The sequence below is a fragment of the Myxine glutinosa genome, chromosome 6 (genome assembly GCF_964187855.1).
Source record: "Myxine glutinosa chromosome 6, kmMyxGlut1.1, whole genome shotgun sequence".
In the NCBI taxonomy this organism is placed as follows: domain Eukaryota; kingdom Metazoa; phylum Chordata; class Myxini; order Myxiniformes; family Myxinidae; genus Myxine; species Myxine glutinosa.
Genome location: NC_136266.1, coordinates 14,617,409 through 14,638,724, shown reverse-complemented (window position 1 = coordinate 14,638,724; position 21,316 = coordinate 14,617,409). Strand labels below are relative to the sequence as shown.

General features: G+C 44.9%; 1 protein-coding gene across 1 annotated transcript in view; it reads right to left on the bottom strand.

Annotated features, from left to right (window-relative positions):
• Window positions 1-6,784, bottom strand: part of LOC137429606 (uncharacterized) — a 31,763-nt gene extending 24,979 nt beyond the window's left edge. The window contains exon 1 of the mRNA XM_068119652.2: window positions 6,713-6,784. Coding sequence (XP_067975753.2) covers window positions 6,713-6,784 — 72 coding nt within the window. The remainder of the gene's footprint in view (window positions 1-6,712) is intronic.
• Between the last annotated feature and the right edge of the window lie 14,532 nt (window positions 6,785-21,316).

Sequence of the window (21,316 nt, the reverse complement as noted above, 5' to 3'; positions counted from 1 at the left end):
GCTAAATTCAAATTCCTAGACATTTTGCTGTGGTCAATATTCCATATTTTATATTTATTTTATATTTTATATGTTTTTATATTATTTTATTATTCCCTTTGTGTTTTATGTTTTAATGATGGTCAACTTACAGTCACCAAAGAATAATTTCCTTGAAAATGGGACAATAAAGATTTATTATTATTATTATTAACCCACACAACAGGAGAAAGTACCTGCATGCATTCTGTGAGAAGAAAGAAAGGCAGAATAATAGAAAGAGGTGGTTTGGAGTATTTTTTTTTTTTTGGATACAGAATCGAGGCTTGTGAAAGAGCTAACATTTATCACACAAACAAATCAAACAGACAAACAAACAAAGTATATAAAAAGGGGAGCGGTAGACAAGATGGGGAGAGAAGGGGAAGCACATAAACACAACATTTGAGAGCAGGGACATCGGGAGATGTGTGGGGGGGGGGGCTTGGGGGGAGGCGGCGTGGGGAGGGGGTGGGTGAAGTATAAGCACAAGGACACCAAGGACTTCCAGGAAAGAAGTTGGCATTTCAAAAAAGTGGATTTGGGGTGAAATTAGCGGGGGTAGAAAAGATCAAGGTTTTGGATGGGGGAAGATAAGAGATGGTGGTGAACAGCTGTTTTAAAGACCTGGAGGGGGGAGTGGCATTGAAGAGAGTGAGGGAGTTTGTTCCAGAGGCAGGAGAAAAGAGGAATGAAGGAGTGAAGGTGAGCAGAGAGTCTTGATTTTGGCAGTTCAACAATCAGAGGGTTGCAGGCAGATCTTGTGCGACCTGTAGGAATATTTGGGGGACAGAGCCCAGAGAGAGCTGGAGGAGCAAGGCCGGAGAGGAGTCGGTAGAAGACAGAAAGACCACCAACCTGCCTGCGGTGAGTAAGTGAAAGGCCCTCGGAGTTAGCTTCATCGCGGGAGATTCCAATGATTCTGAACGCTTTGGTTTCAACAGCGTGAAGACGAGCTAGGTGTGAGGCAGGAGCACCAGCCCAGAGGGGAGAGCAGTATTCCATTGAGCTGCGGATGAAAGCCTTGTATGTGGTGAGGAGCTCAGGTGTGCCAAGGAAGGACTTCGCACGACGGAGGATGCCCAGTCGGCGACTGGCTTTGGAGGCCAGATTTGAAATGTGGTTTTCCCAGGAAAGATCATGGCAGATAGTGAGACCCAATAGCTTGAGTGACAGAACTTCTTGGAGAGGATTATTCAGAAAGTGGATGGGAGGGTTGTCCAGTCGGTCTTTTCGGAGAGAGTTAGTAAGAGTGTGAGATTTGTCAGGATTGAAAGACATGTTCCACTTGTTTGCCCAGTCTGTGATATGGAAAGGACTCCTTTCTCGCCTGACCCAGCAAGGCGGGGCTGGATCTGGCCATATAATATAGGCCGAGGAAAGGGTTATGATGAGGAGGGCGATGGAGTGTTAATGTGGTGACAGGTATGTATGGTGTAAATGTGATGCACATGTGACGATGGTGCCGTGTGACATGCCAGGGCCTCTGCTGCATCACTGTGCCCTCGCCTTGCATTCCTCGCGCCTCACTCCAGGCCCAGAGTAGCTTGTTCCGGCAGGCGAACCTTCGAGCAGGCAGCATCTTAACGGGGCGTCCCTGACGTACTCACAACTGACAGCTCGTATTGAGGCGTCCCTGATGTGCACAGTACAGCCGCTTTGAATCAAGCTACATTCTGGGCTTTATACTTGCCACGCAGGGTGTGGCTTCCAATCAAGTAAAGTCCATGCAGGCATCTTCAGGTGTGTGCAGCCTTTCCTTCATGGTGCATGCTCAAAGGGGGCACTTCCTGCAATGCAGCTGGTGGGAAATCCCATCGTCACTGAGGGAGCTTTCAATAAAGCCCTCGCCCCTCCTTTCTCCCAAGCAGCGGCTCCCCTGCATTGCACACACACCGAGCGACCTGGTGCTCAGCTTCCTGGATAGTATGCAACGTGCTTGAAAAACGTTCAGGTTCCCTGTACAGCACTCGACGTATTTGAAAAGGTATTATCCCGTGTGACAAACGTAGAGGTGCAAGAACGTAAGACTGCCTATCTGGAGGATTACTGCTAATAAGATTACTTGCTACTAATATTAGATTTGGATGCCTGTGCAAGTTTGGATAGAGGGTAATAATCGTCAATAATGAATGAGTGCAGAGTCGAACGAACAGATGGACCGGATGTTGGAATACATCGGTCTCAAGGTTGAATGGAGGAATTTAAAGTGAAGAAGGGGTTGGTGAATAGATGGATTCAAAGTGAAAATGATCTGGTCACGGGATTGATCAGAGGAATTGAAAGTGAGAGAATAGACCGATTGAATAGAGGGATTGAAAGCATGAACCGAATGTGGATTGAGAGAATGGACCAAATGTATATTGAAAGAAAGATTGCTGGAATGGACCGAGGTGGATTGAAGGTAAGACTGCTGGAACAGACCCGAATGAACTGAAGGAAAGTTTGGTGGAATGAGCCGAATGGGGATTAAAATAAAGAGATACACTGTAATTGGAAATGGGGAGACCCGACACCTGGAATACATAGACTAAACGAATCACAATGCATATCCCCATTCACGAACCATTAGACAGTGGGCAAAGATGTACCTTTACATAGACTATGAAATAACTATCTCAGGATTCCTAGATCATACATGGATGCACTCTCCCCGGGGGTACATTTTCCAAAACCACAACAATATTGTCCTGTCCACGGCTGGTTACCACCGAGCCATGGACGGATGAGCCGAACAAGCTTTAACCCCCGAGGCGATATCAAATTATGGGGGTTCTGAAGCGCAGGGGAACGAAGAACTATGAAGCGCTTATTCTCACAAAACATGGGTTTATTCCGAACCCACCAATAACACAACAAAAATGTAATGATCATTATTTACAACAAAGCAAGGAGCGGAATGAGAATAAAAGAAGTGCTGAGGTAAAAATGCTATGGCGAGGATCCTTTCGCACAGACACAAATACACACATAGGGTGAAGTAAGAAAAGAAAGATGCTCCGGCACGCAGCTGGCCCAAATGGATCCTGTTGAAAGTCAGCAGCCGTTGAAACCCGAAGCCACACAGGAGGGAAGCCTGGAAAATGGTGGCAAATCCAGGTGCCTGGGAGCAGGGAACATGACCCTCGTTCCTCCTCTCCTGCGCCCGCCACTTCACAATCCTTCAATGTGATAATAAAAAGCCTCCGCTTAGGTAAAGGGAAGCATGGCCTTTTGCATGAATCAGGAATTGCCAGGAACGTATCCCCCTTTTCCCCATTGAAACAATGCCTCGTCATTTGTGGATTTTCCTCAACATTCACAGGATTTCGCGAACCAGGAACTGCTGGGAACCTATCCCCCCTTTTTCCATTGAAACAATGCCCTAACATTCGTGAATTCAACATTTGCAACATTTTCCAGGAACATATCCCCAGCAAATGTAAGGGTCTGACTGTATTTGAAAAACAAACAAACAATAACTGGTTATTTTTCTAGCTTATTTTTATGAGATTTTGTTTAGTCTCACTCCAAAGGGCTATTGCAATGGTCCTGTCTGTGTATCCACATCTATATATTTTCTCTTTAACAGCTTGTCCGATAGATGTGAAACTTTAAACATAGGAGAGACTCCCCAAAGACAGTATTTTATTGATAACTACATCACAAGTCACATGGTATGGCAGCCATATTGGATTCAAAGAAAACAAATTGGACATCATTTTCTCCGAAACTGCTCAACGAAAAAATTGAAAGTAGGCATATGTCATCATCTCCTTATGAGGTATAGAGGGTGATACCGATGACACAATCTGTGAAGTGGTAGTGAAGGCATAATTGGTTGAATCAAAATCCTTATCTGAAAAATCTGAAACTTCATATATCTGATCTACAACCCGATGTAAGTGAAGAATTAAATTTGAGACATAATGGGTTATGTGGTCTGGTGGCCATATTGGATTGAAAATAAAAACGTTTAAAAAATCTTCTCTTCCAGGTGAAGATCCGGATCGCGATACCAGAATATTAAAAGTGATTTTTCACCATTGAGAAATAGTGCCAAAAACTATATATAGCAACCTTATCTCAAAGTTATAGACGGATTCGGACGAAATTTGGTGGACTGGTTGGGTGTGTGACAAGGACAAATTGATTTAATTTTGGTGAAGATCCAACTCTGGATCCAGGTATGAGATTTAAAAGAGATTCTTCACCATTGAGAGATGCGGAAATAACGATATATAGCATGAAATTTCAAAAGGTTATGGAAGAGTTCATCAGGTGACGAGAACAAGCAGATTACATTTTGCTTCAGGTCCGGATACAGATCCGGCCCATCAGTGGGATAATGTAAACTGTTCAGCCTGGTGGAGGTATCCACTCTACCGAGTGCCGTTCTAGTTGTCCCCCGTCGCACCGCGGAGCGAAAGGGGGACTATGGTTTTCCCCTCCGTCCGTGTGTCCTTCGTTGCGTCGTGCGGGCATGCGTGCATGCATGCGTGCATGCGTACGTGCATGCATGCATGCGTAAGCGAAGGACCGCATTCGAATTTGGTGTGTGGGTGGAACCCACGTCAAAATCCAAGATGGCCGCCGCCATGTATGTCTGATGCCATGTATGTCTGAACCTTGTGAGCGGAATATCTTGCAAAATAAGTGAAGTTCCAACTTCTAATCTGGTGTGTGGGTGTATCTAGGCATAAGGAAGAATGATATTGAAAATTGGGTCGCCACGTCAAAATCCAAGATGGCCGCCTCCATGTATGTCTGAACCTTGTGAGCGAAATATCATATCATAGCATGTTTTCTGCATCTTTCACTTTGTCAACTCATATCACTTCCCGACGGTGGACCTAGGCGTAACGCTTGTTTATGCCTGTAACTATATTATACAAGCGTTACGCCTAGGTCCCCCATCGGTGAAGTGATGCGAGTTGACAAAGTGGAAGACTCAAGGCGGCCATCTTGGATTTAGACGTGGCGACCCAATTTTCAATAGCGTTATTCCTTATGCGTAGATACACCCACACATCAAATTAGAATTCGGTCCTTCGCTTACGCACGCATGGACGGACGGACTCACGCACGCACGGACGGACGCACGCACAGACGGACGGACGGACGCACGCACGGACGGAGGGGAAAACCATAGTCCCCCTTTCGCTCTGCGGTGCGACGGGGGACAAAAATAGGAGTGTCCATCTATCCCCGAACTACTCGCTCAGTTTTGTGGCTATCCCTTCTGCGGAATGCTTTGGGGTCCCAATGGGTGTCCTAATGTGGGTGGGAGGTTTCATAAATTCCTCAATACAATTTTGATTTTGGATCCACAGGAAGTGTTTCCTATTCGCCCTTTCTTGCCAGCAGATTCGTCTGTATTGGTTATCATGTAAGACCGGCGTCTATAATGGCTTACCTCATGAGTGTGTTGTAACATTGTATTTTGTTATATTAATGCTGTAGCATTAATTTGCGATTCAAATGACGCTGTTTGTAATGAAAATATAGAGATTGAGTTTGAAGCAGAACGAGGAAATTAAGTGAGGATTTACACTCATGACATTTGCAGATTCGGCATTTGTGGAGCCAACACCACCAAATTTTCTGTGCAGACGTTTGGGTCCCTGCACGTTTCCTAAAGTTGGATAGGAGTTTTCATAAAATTTCTCAAAACTTTTTTTTTTGAGATCTTGGCCTCCCACTCATGTCTAGCTCGCTAGTATTGAATACAAAGAAATCAAAGTTTGCAACCTTGATACGTTTTCAGGTGTTCGCTGCATTAGTCGTTTTCAAACCTGTTAAACTGATACTGAATTAATTTGGTTAAACTATAGAATAAATATTAATTTGGTTAAACTATAGAATAAATGTTTTATTTTGGAAGCCGGGGTAGATTAAATGCCTGAAAATATTTCAGTGTTTTCTGATGTTGCATTAATTAGTGGTGAAGAAGATTACCAAGCATTTTGCAGTATCCCACCACAAAAGAATCTCGCATATACCCAGATACTTTTTAGATAAAGCTTTAGGCCGAGCTTGTGTTATATCAGCAGAATTACAATACCATACAGAGATTTAAAGCCTTATCTATGTTTGTGGTTGAGGATGACCAATCTTCCATTTCTACCACCACAGATGAGAAGATGACTGAGCCTGCAGATTTAGAAATTGGAGAGGACGACATTGGGCTGGGTGATCTGATCATATTGTAGGTGATGTCATGAAAATGAATCACCACAGGAGATCTCTGGAGCAGAAGGTGCATTACTTAGAAGATCTCGGGATTGTGGTGATAATTAACCTCCTCTCACCAGCACAACCAAAGATTTTTTGTTGAAGCAAGACAAGCAGACAGATGAGACTTCTGACAAACTTATTTGGTAACTAGTGATTCATGCCAGGAAGTAAGGTTATTGTTTTCCTGCTGTTTCATATTCTCAAAAAATTGAAACAATAAACTCTTTTTTTGATCTGCCATCATGTCGTGCCTTTTTTTTAACACGTCAGAGCAAATATGTCACATCACAAAAATATCCTTCATTTTCCTCACTTAAAGGGGCACCGAAACGCAATTTTTATTTTTTCCGAAAACCATTGAAAATCATGAATCACGGTCTAATTTGAAGGGTTGTTTTTTTTGCCAATCACAAAGTGCCAAAAAGCCCTAGAATGTCGATTTTCGATTTCACCAGTGACGTCACATCAGTGATCTCACCTCAATCCAAATGGCGACTTCCATAGAGAAACAGTGTATTCCGAGTTCGGACTCCGATACCGATTCCTCCATCATTAGCAACTCTGAAGGCTCTCAGTATGTTCAAACGGATCAGTGAGAGTGTGAAGAAGCTACTGGAGACAAGATTATTGATAGAAACACTTTCGGAGGAAGGTGTAAAAGTCGTACCTATAAACTGGGCATCAGGGTATATGGATATGCTGCATCTCCTGTGGGGATATCGCCTTTATATATTGCAGTGCAAGGTTTTCTTTCTGTGTATGTCGGCACACTACCGTAATCAAAACACACGCACATGCACGCATGACAGACATTTCAGACATACTAACCCTCATTCTCTCTATTTTCTTGAATGTCGATCATACTGAATTTGAATCTTCCTTGGGTGGTAGTGTATGGGGTTGACGTAATGCGTCCGAGACAATGGCTTCTAGGTTTTTGAGCTCTTCAGATGTGTCGGGAAAGGTGCTGGCAATGTTCGGCAGCACATCTAGTGAGGTAGAGGTAAGTTCGGTCGACGGCAGACCAACACAGGTGTTCGATTCACTACTCAAATCGCCTGGGTCCATATGCTGGTAGCTCGGCAGAGAAGGTGTTACAGATTCATGTGACGGCTGTTTTCTTCCGCCTAATTGTGGGATTGGCACCCTCTCTCAATCGTGGCGAATAACCACAAGATATAGCAATCTCTGTTGTTTCATAGCAGTTTAGGCCGTGTGCAGCAGGTGGAAAAAGCAGCTAGAAATCGGTTTTCGTTCCATGACTGAAGTGCAACTTGAAATTTCGCATATGTATAGACGACTACATGGTGGACTCTGAGTAAAAAGTTCTCCAATAAATATCTGTCCAACGCGGTGCTGTGGGATGTTAAAGTTTGCTACCAGGGTCCAAAAATCCACTTTGTGGCAATTCAGCCATTTTTAAGGCCTCGTATCTTCAGCACCACTAATACATGAGCTATTGTACTTGGTAAACTTGAAGAATGGACAACATACTTAAAAAATTCAAAATCCAAAGGTTGTCCTTGCTTTATTAAAATAATTATCCATGACGAGAACACAGTGATTTTTCATAGATAATGGCAACCACTCTCGTTTTTGATACGTCAAAGATTCCTAACTAATCACGGTAGAGACGCCATTATACATCAAAATACCCCGGTGAACGTCTGTCAAATGAAGTATGAAGGTCTTGTCATCAATAATGGTTCTGCTGTATTTATCGTAATCAGGTACTTCAGTAAATACGGATTTGAGGAGTGGCATTTGGCATTTTCGGCCTTTTTCATGCACCTGTTGCTTCAATTCAATTTTGTTTTGATTTTTTGCCAAATAAATTTGCAATTTTTTGCATTCATTGCTTCAAGACTAGACAAGTCAGACAGTTTAACCTGCAGTTTCAGAGAGTTATCAGAACAGGGTTTTCAAAGAGGAAGCAACAATGTTGACTGGCAATTATGGAGGGAATAATCATGCCTGGAGTATTGGGATTTATCCAAAGAATCAATATGGTATCTGCCACATTTTTAAAGGACTAGTGGGTCCGTTGGACCAAATTTTCATTGGTCCTCACACGATGTAACATACCCGCCTGCCGTCATTGTGGATTATTTTGGGTCCTCACGGTCTTTTGGGTCCTCGTGGTCTTTTGGGTCTTCGGGAACTTTTTGGGACTTTCGGGTTTTATGTGTCTTTTGGGTCCTCCTGGACTTTTGGGTCATCTGGGTCTGAAATGGTCTTCAAAAGTCAAAGGGGTCTCAGCAGTTTAAAGGGCTAAAAACGATGTTACAACAGTATGTAATTAATTAATAGACGTACGTAATTAAAAGACACAAAAAGTATGCCTCACACACACACATACACACATACATGCACTCACATGCTCTCCACGTGCACCACAACCACACATTCAATGAATTTATCCAAGGGGATCAGGAAATGGATGAATGGTTCACAGAAGGCAACACCTTCCTCATCCCAAAATCTAAAGAGACCCAAATACCCCACAAATACCAGCCAATAACCTGTCTACCAACAACATAAAAACCTTTAACAGGAATCATCACAGACACAATGTACCACACCACAATGTAAGAGGCCTAGAGGCAGAACAGAAGGGATGCAAGAGAGGATGTTACGGAACAATAGACCACCTATTACTAAACAAGGCCATGCACGAAAATTGCAATACGAGAAGAACCAAATTGTCTGGATAAGCCATTAAAAAAGCTTTTGACAGTGTTCCACATTCATGGATGATAAAGTGCATGCAAATGTACAAGATAAATCCCCAATTATATAATCAAGCTGATTGAGAAAGCCATGGATCTATGGAATACCACACGAATCCTGCAGCAATCAGAAGGAAAGATTGAAATACCAAGAGTAAAGATACGATGCGGGATCCTCCAAGGAGATAGCCTTTCCCGTCTCCTGGTTTGCTTGGCCCTGGACCCACTAAGTAACCTCATTAATGAGCAAGGACACAGATACACCTCTACATCTAATAAAACAACGCCCAAAGAAACAGGAAAGGTGACTTGGTCCTGAGCTCACTGGACGTGTTCACTCCACCAGGCTTAAGAATCTAATCTTGGCCTATTTTCCCAGACATGATAGCAAAAACAAAAGTCCGAGAGGTTGCACTTATTAGCAATGAGGATGTTGGTCCTGCTTTACAAAACGCATATGAATATGATGCTGACAGTGATGCCGTTATTCTTGCAAGAGAATATTCTTGCAAGATTCTTGCAAGTTACATCTCTTATCTTCCCCCATCCAAAACCTTGATCTTTTCTACCCCCGCTAATTCACCCCAGATCCACCTTGTTTGAAATTCCAACTTCTTTCCTGGAAGTCCTGGCAGTGTCCATATGTTTTATACCTCTCCCACCGCCCCCTTCCCATGCCCCCCCCCCCCAAAGCCCTCGCCCTCTCTCAGATCTCTCGATGTCTCCATGTCTCTCGGTCCCTGCTCTCAAATGTTGTGTTTGTGTCCTTCCCCCTCTCTCCCCATCTTGTCTACCGCTCCCGATGTTATATGTTTTATGTGTCGGTTTGTCTTTCTGTGTGATTAATGTTCGCTCTTTCACGAGCCTCGATCTGGTATACAAAAAAAAAAAAAAAAAAAAAAAAAAAGAGCTGCTAACATAGTTCAGAGAGACATGCTGAAAATGAAAACAAGATTCAGTGGTTAATTTGGTGATCAGTGCCAAGAGGAATCGTTACCAAGTTCCCTTTCTGCACTAGTATCTATGATCCTGAACGGGCCAAATATCAAAACACAAGCAAGTTTCACATCAGTGCCTCAACCAGTACTAACCATCACACAGCTGTTCATGTTCAACAGTTTTGTGCGCCATCAGGAGACCTCTACTGCAGCAAGTGCCACAACACACAGCCAACAACGAGACATCACTGCCAGTCTATCTAGTAGTGATGGTTCACATAAAGACACACAAGCATGACCTTGTAGACACTCTGTTCAACTTAGGACTGTCTATCTCATATGACAGAGTGCTGAACATCTCCACTGATCTAAGAAACAAGATTTGTCAACACTATGAGACTGAGAAAGCGGTATGCCCTCCTCATCTGAGAGGTGGTCTCTTCACAACTGCTGCAGATGATAACAGACCACAAACCAAGCTCGACAACTGCTCATGATTCATTCCATGGAACAGACATATCCCTGTTTCAGCTTCCAAATTCTGACACCAGTGGAGTGAAATGGGCCATGCAGGGTTGTGATGATACCCAGACTGCCTCCAAGAAGACCTTGGCCCAGTTGCCAGAATTGTATAACAGTGTGCCTTCAGCCCCAGTGCCCAGAAAGGATCCACCAGTACCTAAAACAGATGGGCCAAACAGAGCTGACTGTCGACGTATACCTGAGGCCATGCAGAAAGAATACAGGTAAAGTATAGGAAGTTGTCTTTCATAATCACCTAATTACAGTTGTTCTTTGAAAATGTATACATGTAGTTTTTCTTTGAAAATAAGTTACACTATTGTATTTCTCTTGTGTTTTCAGATGGCTGGAGCATGTGAAGCAGACAGTCGCTACTGACACATTCAGTGGTGAAGAAACTGCCTCCTGGGCTACATTCACGCATGGCCCTCCTGGGCTCCTGGGCTATGATCCTGAACGGGCCAAATATCAAAACACAAGCAAGTTTCACATCAGTGCCTCAACCAGTACTAACCATCACACAGCTGTTCATGTTCAACAGTTGAACATGAACAGCTGTGTTTCATGAAGCAGGCAGATGGTTCAGAGCTAGAGAGCAGCGTATCACTTACTGCTCTTTTTCCCCTGTTCTATGACCAAGCAAACTCTGTCATTCAATGGATGTTGTACAGAAGGCAGTGGAGATACTCATTCCTGGACAAGTGCCCATCATTACCATGGATCAGCCTCTGTTTACACGTGGAAAGCAAATCCAGTGGAGTTGGCCCACAAGCTATGGTGAGGACAAATTCATTGTAATGTTCGGTGGACTGCACATTAAAATGACAGCTATTAAGACATTGGAGATCTTCTCGACAATAGTGGATGGACCAGTGTACTGGTAGAAGCTGGTGTGGCCATATCTGGCACTGCAGATTCATTTCTCAAAGCCTCTCATGTTACTCGAACACGACGTGCTCATCAGGTCTGTTGTTACGTGCTCCTCCCCAACCCCCTGGTCGCGATGTACCTCCGAGCCCCGAGAGGAGCCACGGCAGAAAAATATATTATTCTGTGTCAGAAATCAATCGTAAAACCACACTAATGATTATAAGTGAACAAATATTGTATTAAAAATCACACAGGAATAACGATACAACCAATGGCAATCAAAAGTACACTCAATACATTTTATGATGGTACCATCCGCTAAAACCATCCGCTAAAACCATCCGCTAAAGTAAGATAACTCACTGCGCTCCAAGTGAGTGAAAAATAACACTCCTCAATGTCTCTATAACTCAAAGGTGATCCCCTCCAGCGAGTGTCAGAGCGAGATCGAATCGAGACCCGCACCCCGTTGATGCTGACAAGGCGTAAGCATAGGCAAAGCGTAGCAAGTCACGTGGTCCAAAACCAAAGGCAAACTCGATGTGCACGTTCACAGTTCAATCAGCGAACCGCAGCGTAATCTTCAAACGCAGTGTTTGCACACACACATCCCCGACAGACGACAGGATGGTGAGAAGCTGACGCGTAGCAAAAACCTTTTTCGGTGAACGAAGCGCGAGGATCAAAATGGCCGATGGCTCTTACTTGAGACGAAGCGACCCGACGAGGATTCTTCAGAATCTCCATGCCTAAACCTGACTACGCAGGTTTCTCAATCCTCCAGCGATGACACTTATCGCAGGAAATTCCTTTCAAGGAAACTCAAAGTTCACTCGCGACTTTCGTTCGATAACGCTCGCTATGGAGCTAGAAGCCACGTGTCTTGTCCGACTTCACTCGCCACGCCTTCTGTCTTCTTCTTCCTCTTCTTCCTCCTCGTCCTCCTCGTCGTCGTCCGGTTCCGGTTTAATTTAAAACATTAATTATTTTTACCTTTTGAAAATAGTTCATAAACAATAAACCTTTGTAAGACAATAATAGTACATAGAATCAGAAATATTTCAAGTGGAGGAAAACCCCAACAACGGAAGTGACGAATCCGTAACACTGTGCTCTGTACCTACTCCTGCAGGACACATATGACCAGTATGGGCAAAGCCTGCAAGAACGAGAAAGCATATTGCCTCGAGAAGACTGGTGTTCCAACCGAGCTGAAGTCAGTCCTCAATACCAGTTTTGGCTCATCATACTGAATTTGGAGCTCAAGCTAATGATCTATTTGAGAGCAATACGCGAGGCAGACGTCTTGCTGTCCATGGATGCTTTGACCAAGATCACACCCTGGTTCTTTGCTCTCGGCCACACTAATTATGCTATGTGGGTTCCTGTCCATTTGCGTGACATGGTAACATTGGAAATGAAACATCCAGAGATCTTTGCAGAGTTTCTCAAAGGAAACTTTGTGGTGAAGAAGACAGGTCGAGCATTCTCTGCAATAGCAATAGATCAGGCCCAAGAACAAAACAATGCTGCAGTGAAGGGTGATGGTGGAGCTGTTGGCCTGACTGAGAATCCAGCAGCACTGAGGTGATGGATGGTTTGTGGCCCTGAAATGGCACGAGTTATTGAAGAGTTTTAAAGCTCAACAGAGAGGAGAAAGAAGTCAGATCACAGGCATCATGATCAGGCACCACACACACAGAAGGCATTTGCTAAAGATGTCAAATCACTGAGAGATACAATAAAAAGACTGGGGAATCCCTTCTATGAGGATAGCGGTGATACTGCTGTTAGACACTGTACGTCACATTGAGAAGCTTGGACAAGGTCAGTACAACACACGTATGTCACAGAGCGCCTCGTCAACCAAACAAAACATATTTATGAGCCAATCAAGAAGAACAACCTGCCCCTCTTCAGTCGGCCTCCAGCCCAACAGAAGTCAAAGGGACAACAGCAGCTAACATCACTGAAGAGCGACTGTTATTTGTTCTCCAGTCTATACATTGCCTCACAGATACGAGATGGGGGACCTCAACGAGTTATTTCAACATGAGAATCAGGCTTGCCCACCTTTGCTGTCACAGATGGGCAAATTGAGAACTGGAGTGAAATCACACCTGGTAGGCTGCCTGGAAGAACTCATTCCTTCACAAACCAGTGCGTCTGCACCAGCTGCAGATGTTATTGTTCTTGATTGAGCTGCATTTGTCAATATGCTGCAACCTGGTCCAGGCAAATCATTTGATGATTACGCAACTGCAGTGTTCCTACCTCACATCAGAGATCACCTGCAGCAAGGAAGACATTGTGTGGGATGAGTACTTTACAGACAGTCTGAAAGCAGGTACATGGAAGAGAAGAGGGAAAGGAGTTTGAAGATGCGTAGAGCCATGTTCCTAGGAATTGGAATGACTTTCTCAGGATTGATGAGAACAAGGTGGAACTTCTCTGTTCTGGCAGTCTGGATTGGATCAATGGATACCGACAAGCAAGTCATCACCACACATCACTCTGGCATCCTTTGTAACCAGCATCGAGATGAAGAAGGCCTTGCTCCCTGCAACCACGAGGAAGCTGATACAAGGATCATGCTACACGTGCAGGATGTGGTGAAACAAGGGTATACAAAGATCTCAATCCGCACAGTTGATACTGATGTGGTGGTTCTGGCAGTGACAGCAGCAAAGCAACTCAACATGCCTGAGCTGTGGGTTGCCTTTGGAACTGGAAATAACTTTCTTATCTTGGCAGCTCACGATATGGCCAAGGCTCTGGGTCCTGAGAAGTGTGCAGCTCTGCCAGTGTTTGATACATTCACGGGATGTGACACTGTCTCGTTCTTTGCTGGTCGAGGAAAGAAGACTGCATGGGACACATGGAGGTGATTATTGAGGTGACATCAGCATTTTGCACATTGAGTGCTACACCAGAGTCTGCAGATGACTCAATGGAGCAACTAGAGCACTTTGTGATCTTGCTGTATGACCATACTAGTAGTGAGCAATGTGTCAATCAGGCTTGCAAACAGCTCTTTTCTCAGAAGGGTTGAGCACTCGATGGTCTTCCTCCAACAAAGGCAGAATTAATCCAACACACAAGGAGGGCTGCATACCAAGCTGCTTACTGCTTGGGCCAAATGATGATTGCAGCTCCTCAACTTCCAAGCCCAAGCGAATGGGGATGGAACAAGTGTGACAATGGGGAATGGGATGCATGCTGGACAATACTTCCAGAAGCATCAAAGGCCTGCCGGGAACTCTTGAGATGCGGCTGTAAGAAGGGCTGTAGAGCGCTGTGTAAATGTGTTCAGGCAGCTCTTCCATGTACAGTACTTTGTGAATGTGCAGGACAAAGCAAAACAAAATGCTTAATAAACGGTTATTTCTAAAGTATCAAACTAGACCACATATCAGAAGAACAAAAACCCAACCAAACTTTAAAGCAAACTGAGTGACACCATCAGGGTAAAGTACCTGACTTTAGTATCTGGTATAAATGATGGCCATTATTCAGGCCCAGAGCCTCTTTCTTGCTTTAATTAAAGATCAAGTCTTTCAACTGGCTTGACTTTCCTGCCAGAGTGAGTTTTATACTCAACAGATTTCTCACAGCCTTCAGTTCCAATATCAATTGGAGTTTCATCCTCGGGCTCTTCAGGAATGTCTTCTGAGCATGGCATTGCAGAAGATGACGAAGGTATGGAAGTATCAGGTTTGAGGTGACGTCTGTTCCTTTTAAAAACTTTGTCACCAATGCGTATACCATACAAGCGAGGCGTTTTAGGTGTTGGGGTGGAATAAATAGTACCCAACTGTTCCCAACTGTTCCCATGTCGATTGATCAACCAGTTCTTACTCTAACTTTTTCACCGACCTGAAGTTCAGGGAGAAGCTGAGGGGAATGCCTTTGATTGTAGTAGTAAGCGTCTCTTTCCTTGGCCTTGTCATCGTTGCTCTTCACGATATCAGGGTCGATCTTGTCTGTATTTGGTAGAAGATTCTGGAACAAGGTCGGCATAGTTGTCTTCAACCTCCGACGCAGCATCAACTGTGCAGGGCTAAAACCTGTAGGCTCAATAGGAGTATTACGGTAAGACATCAGCCCTAGATACGGATCAGGTTGGTGCAGGATCATTTTTGCAATGTGTACAGCTTTTTCAGCACATCCGTTGGCCTGTGGATACCTTGCGCTTGCGGTCACATGTTCAAAGCCATATTTTTCAGCAAATTTTGCAAACTCCTTGGACGCGAATTGACTTCCATTGTCTGAGATGAGAGTATCAAGAATGCCGCAATGAGCAAAGGTCGACTTCATTTTATGAATGAGCATTTCACTTGTGAGAGATGGTAAGTATATGAGCTCCTTGAATGTGGAGTCGTAATCCACCACAACCAGGTAGTGTTTCTTGTCAAACTCAAGGATATCGGCCGCTATCCGTCCCCATGGACGAGACGGAAGGGGAGTAGGGATTAACGGCTCTCGCTTTTGAGCGAGACAATGTTAAATATAATGTTAAACCCGGGGTGTGTGTGTTAAATATAAATAACAATGTTAAATGTAGAATATATAGAAGATAATGTAAAAAAAAAAATGAGCCCTATCTTCCAATGGTAAACAATCCTTCAAAAAATTCCTGGATCCGGAATAATATCCTGAGTTTCACCAAAAACTAATCAATTCTTCCTTATCCCAAGGGCAATCATCCCACCAACTTTCATCCAAATCCGTTCAGAACTTTTCCAGATATCTTGTTCACAAACACACGAACACACACACACGCACGGACACACACACACGCATGGACACACACGGACACGATCAAATGCATTACTCCCTGGCGGGAGTAACTACAATTAGACCGATTTGCCAATCACTTCCACCGTGTAACAGTAGCCGAAAGTCCGGGAATGATAAAGACACACCCGCTCAGTGAGCAGCCATGATGGCACTATTTTATTATAAATACGTCACAGAAACGCGTCATCAGTCCCTCATTAGCCTTCATAGAGCTGCACTTCCATAACAGCAGATAAAGTATCACAGCAGAGTATCTATCGAGCATCCGCCCACATACTATTTATCGGTATGCAGCAGATCTGTGACATTGGCACCAAATGGATGTGCACCAGACAGCATTTCTTGGTTTTAAAATACCATTACTAACATTACAAATGTGAAATGGTTCCAATAAATCAAAATAGTAATGGGACGAGAGGTCCCAATCTGACTCGTATGTGGAAAGTGCATGGAAATTGCAGCCACAGGACATTTGTGCAATGGCCCTATAGCTAAAAATCTTCCTTTAAATATAGCCTAACTCTGTTCCAAATTAGATGTTTTTATCATGAAGTGCACAATACTTTCACCTATCTGCAGTACTATCCACCAAATCTCGGGAGAATCCGTCCATAAAGTTCTGGGATATCGTGCTCACAAACAAACATACAGGTGTGAATACATAACCTCGGTCCACATTCCGTGGCGGAGGCAATAATTTTGTTTTTGCAATTTTACATTCACACGCAACGATGAACAAACAAACAAACAGAAAGTCATGAATCACAACAAACAGGAAACAGGAATTCTGGGCCCTGTGCTTTTTCTGGTCTTCATCAATGATCTCTCTGACTCTCTTGAAAATCCTCTCTATCTCTTTGCTGACGACTCTACTCTCTGTCGCTCCATTCTTCATCCCTCAGATCGGCAGTCTGCAGCCTCCTCACTCTCTGCAGACCTTGACAAAATCACAGACTGGGCAAACAAGTGGAACATGTCTTTCAGTCCTGACAAATCTCACACTCTTACGATGTCTCTCCGAAAAGACCGACTGGACAACCCTCCCATCCACTTTCTGAATAATCCTCTCCAAGAAGTTCTGTCACTCAAGCTTTTGGGTCTCACTATCTGCCATGATCTTTCCTGGAAAAACCACATTTCAAATCTGGCCTCCAAAGCCAGTCGCCGACTGGGCATCCTCCGTCGTGCGAAGTCCTTCCTTGGCACACCTGAGCTCCTCACCACATACAAGGCTTTCATCCGCAGCTCAATGGAATACTGCTCTCCCCTCTGGGCTGGTGCTCCTGCCTCACACCCAGCTCGCCTTCACGCTGTTGAAACCAAAGCATTCAGAATCATTGGAATCTCCCGCGATGAAGCTAACTCCAAGGGCCTCTCACTCACTCACCGCAGGCAGGTTGGTGGTCTTTCCGTCTTCTACCGACTCCTCTCTGGCCTTGCCCCCCCCAGCTCTCTCTGGGCTCTGTCCCACAAATATTCCTACAGGTCGCACAAGATCTGCCTGCAACCCTCTTTTGGTTAAACTGCCAAAATCAAGACTCTCTGCTCACCTTCACTCCTTCATTCCTCTTTTCTCCCGCCTCTGGAACAAACTCCCTCACTCTCTTCAATCCCACTCCACCCTCCAAGTCTTTAAAACAGCTGTTCACCACCATCTCTTATCTTCCCCCATCCAAAACCTTGATCTTTTCTACCCCCGCTAATTTCACCCCAATTCCACTTTTTGAAATACCAACTTTTGTCCTGGAAGTCCTTGGTGTCCTTGTGCTTTATACTTCTCCCTCCCCCCCCCCCCTTCCCACGCCTCCTCCCCCCGGGCCCTCTCCCTTCCACACATCTCCCTGCTCTCGGATGTTGTGTGTGTGTGCTTCCCCTTTTCTCCCCATCTTGTCTTCCGCTCCCTCTTTTTGTGTATTTTGTTTGTCTGGTCGATTTGTTTGTGAAGTTAATGTTAGCTCTTTCACAAGCCTCGATTCAGTATACAAAAACAAAAAAAAAACAAAAAAAAACGAGAAGGAATTCAAAAAGCCTTCCACCAATCCAACTGAACTGAACAATCACTTCCCAGCTACATCCAACCAACCAACGTTCCGAACAATTACTTCCCAGCCATGTCCCACCAACTAACGTTCTGAACAATCACTTCCCAGCCATATCCAACCAACCAACGTTCCGAACAATATTACTTCCCAGCCATGTCCAACCAACCAACGTTCCGAACAATTACTTCCCAGCCATGTCCCACCAACCAACCAACGTTCCGAACAATTACTTCTCAGCCATGTACCACCAACTAAAGTTCCGAACAATCACTTCCCAGCCATGTCCGACCAACCAGCTAACGTTCCGAACAATCACTTCCCAGCCATGTCCAACCAACCAACCAACGTTCCAAACAATCCCTTCCCAGCCATGTCCAACCAACCAACTAACGTTCCGAACAATCACTAACCAGCCATGTCCAACCAACCAACCAACCAACGTTCCGAACAATCATTTCCCAGCCATGTCCAACCAACCAACTAACGTTCCGAACAATCACTAACCAGCCATGTCCCACCAACCAACGTTCCGAACAATCACTAACCAGCCATGTCCCACCAACCAATGTTCCGAACAATCACTAACCAGCCACGTCCCACCAACCAACGTTCCGAACAATCACTTCCCAGCCATGTCCCACCAACTAACGTTCCGAACAATCCCTTCCCAGCCATGTCCGACCAACCAACCAACGTTCCGAACAATCCCTTCCCAGCCATGTCCGACCAACCAACCAACGTTCCGAACAATCACTTCCCAGCCATGTCCGACCAACCAACCAACGTTCCGAACAATCACTTCCCAGCCATGTCCCACCAACTAACGTTCCGAACAATCACTTCCCAGCCATGTCCGACCAACCAACCAACGTTCCGAACAATCACTTCCCAGCCATGTCCAACCAACCAACAAACGTTCCGAACAATCACTAACCAGCCATGTCCGACCACCCAACTAACGTTCCGAACAATCACTTCCCAGCCATGCCGAACCAACCAACGTTCCAAACAATCACTTCCCAGCCATTTCCGACCAACCAACTAACGTTCCAAACAATTACTTCCCAGCCATGTCGCACCAACAAACGTTCCAAACAATTACTAACCAGCCATGTCCCACCAACCAACGTTCCGAACAATCACTTCCCAGCCATGTCCAACCAACCAACTAACGTTCCGAACAATCACTTCCCAGCCATTTCCGACCAACCAACTAACGTTCCGAACAATCACCAACCAGCCATTTCCGACCAACCAACTAACGTTCCGAACAATCACTTCCCAGCCATGACCAACCAACCAACTAACGTTCCAAACAATCACTTCCCAGCCATTTCCGACCAACCAACTAACGTTCCGAACAATTACTTCCCAGCCATTTCCGACCAACCAACTATCGTTCCGAACAATCACTTCCCAGCCATGTCCGACCAACCAACCAACGTTCCAAGCAATCACTAACCAGCCATTTCCGACCAACCAACTAACGTTCCGAACAATTACTTCCCAGCCATTTCCGTCCAACCAACTAACGTTCCGAACAATCACTTCCCAGCCATGTCCAACCAACCAACTAACGTTCCGAACAATCACTAACCAGCCATGTCCGACCAACCAACGTTCCGAACAATCACTTCCCAGCCATGTCCAACCAACCAACTAACGTTCCGAACAATCACTAACCAGCCATGTCCAACCAACCAACTAACGTTCCGAACAATCACTAACCAGTCATTTCCGACCAACCAACTAACGTTCCAAACAATCACTTCCCAGCCATGTCCAACCAACCAACTAACGTTCCGGACAATCACTAACCAGCCATGTCCAACCAACCAGCTAACGTTCCGAACAATCACTAACCAGCCATGTCCGACCAATCAATGTTCCGAACAATCACTTCCCAGCCATGTCCAACCAACTAACTAACGTTCCGAACAATCACTAACCAGCCATGTCCAACCAACCAACTAACGTTCAAAACAATTACTCCCCAGCCATGTCCAACCAACCAACTAACGTTCCGAACAATCACTAACCAGCCATTTCCGACCAACCAACTAACGTTCCGAACAATCCCTTCCCAGCCATCTCCGACCAACCAACCAACGTTCCGAACAATCACTTCCCAGCCATGTCCGACCAACCAACCAACGTTCTGAACAATCACTTCCCAGCCATGTCCCACCAACTAACGTTCCGAACAATCACTTCCCAGCCATGTCCGACCAACCAACCAACGTTCCGAACAATCACTTCCCAGCCATGTCCAACCAGCTAACTAACGTTCCAAACAATCACTAACCAGCCATGTCCGACCACACAACTAACGTTCCGAACAATCACTTCCCAGCCATTTCCAAGCAACCAACGTTCCGAACAATCACTTCCCAGCCATTTCCGACCAACCAACTAACGTTCCGAACAATTACTTCCCAGCCATGTCCAACCAACCAACTAACGTTCCGAACAATCACTAACCAGCCATTTCCGACCAACCAACTAACGTTCCGAACAATTACTTCCCACCCATGTCGCACCAACAAACGTTCCAAACAATTACAAACCAGCCATGTCCCACCAACCAACGTTCCGAACAATCACTAATCAGCCATGTCCAACCAACCAACGTTCCGAACAATCACTTCCCAGCCATGTCCAACCAACCAACTAACGTTCCGAACAATCACTTCCCAGCCATTTCCGACCAACCAACGAACGTTCCGAACAATCACTCACCAGCCATTTCCGACCAACCAACTGACGTTCCGAACAATCACTTCCCAGCCATGTCCAACCAACCAACTAACGTTCCGAACAATCACTTCTCAGCCATTTCCGACCAACCAACTAACGTTCTGAACAATCACTAACCAGCCATGTCCAACCAACCAACGAACGTTCCGAACAATTACTTCCCAGCGATGTCCAACCAACCAACTAACGTTCCGAACAATCACTAACCAGCCATTTCCGACCAACCAACTAACGTTCCGAACAATCACTAACCAGCCATGTCCCACCAACTAACGTTCCGAACAATAATTACTTCCCAGCCATTTCCGACCAACCAACTAACGTTCCGAACAATCACTAACCAGCCATTTTCGACCAACCAACTAACGTTCCGAACAATCACTTCCCAGCCATGTCCAACCAACCAACTAACGTTCCGAACAAT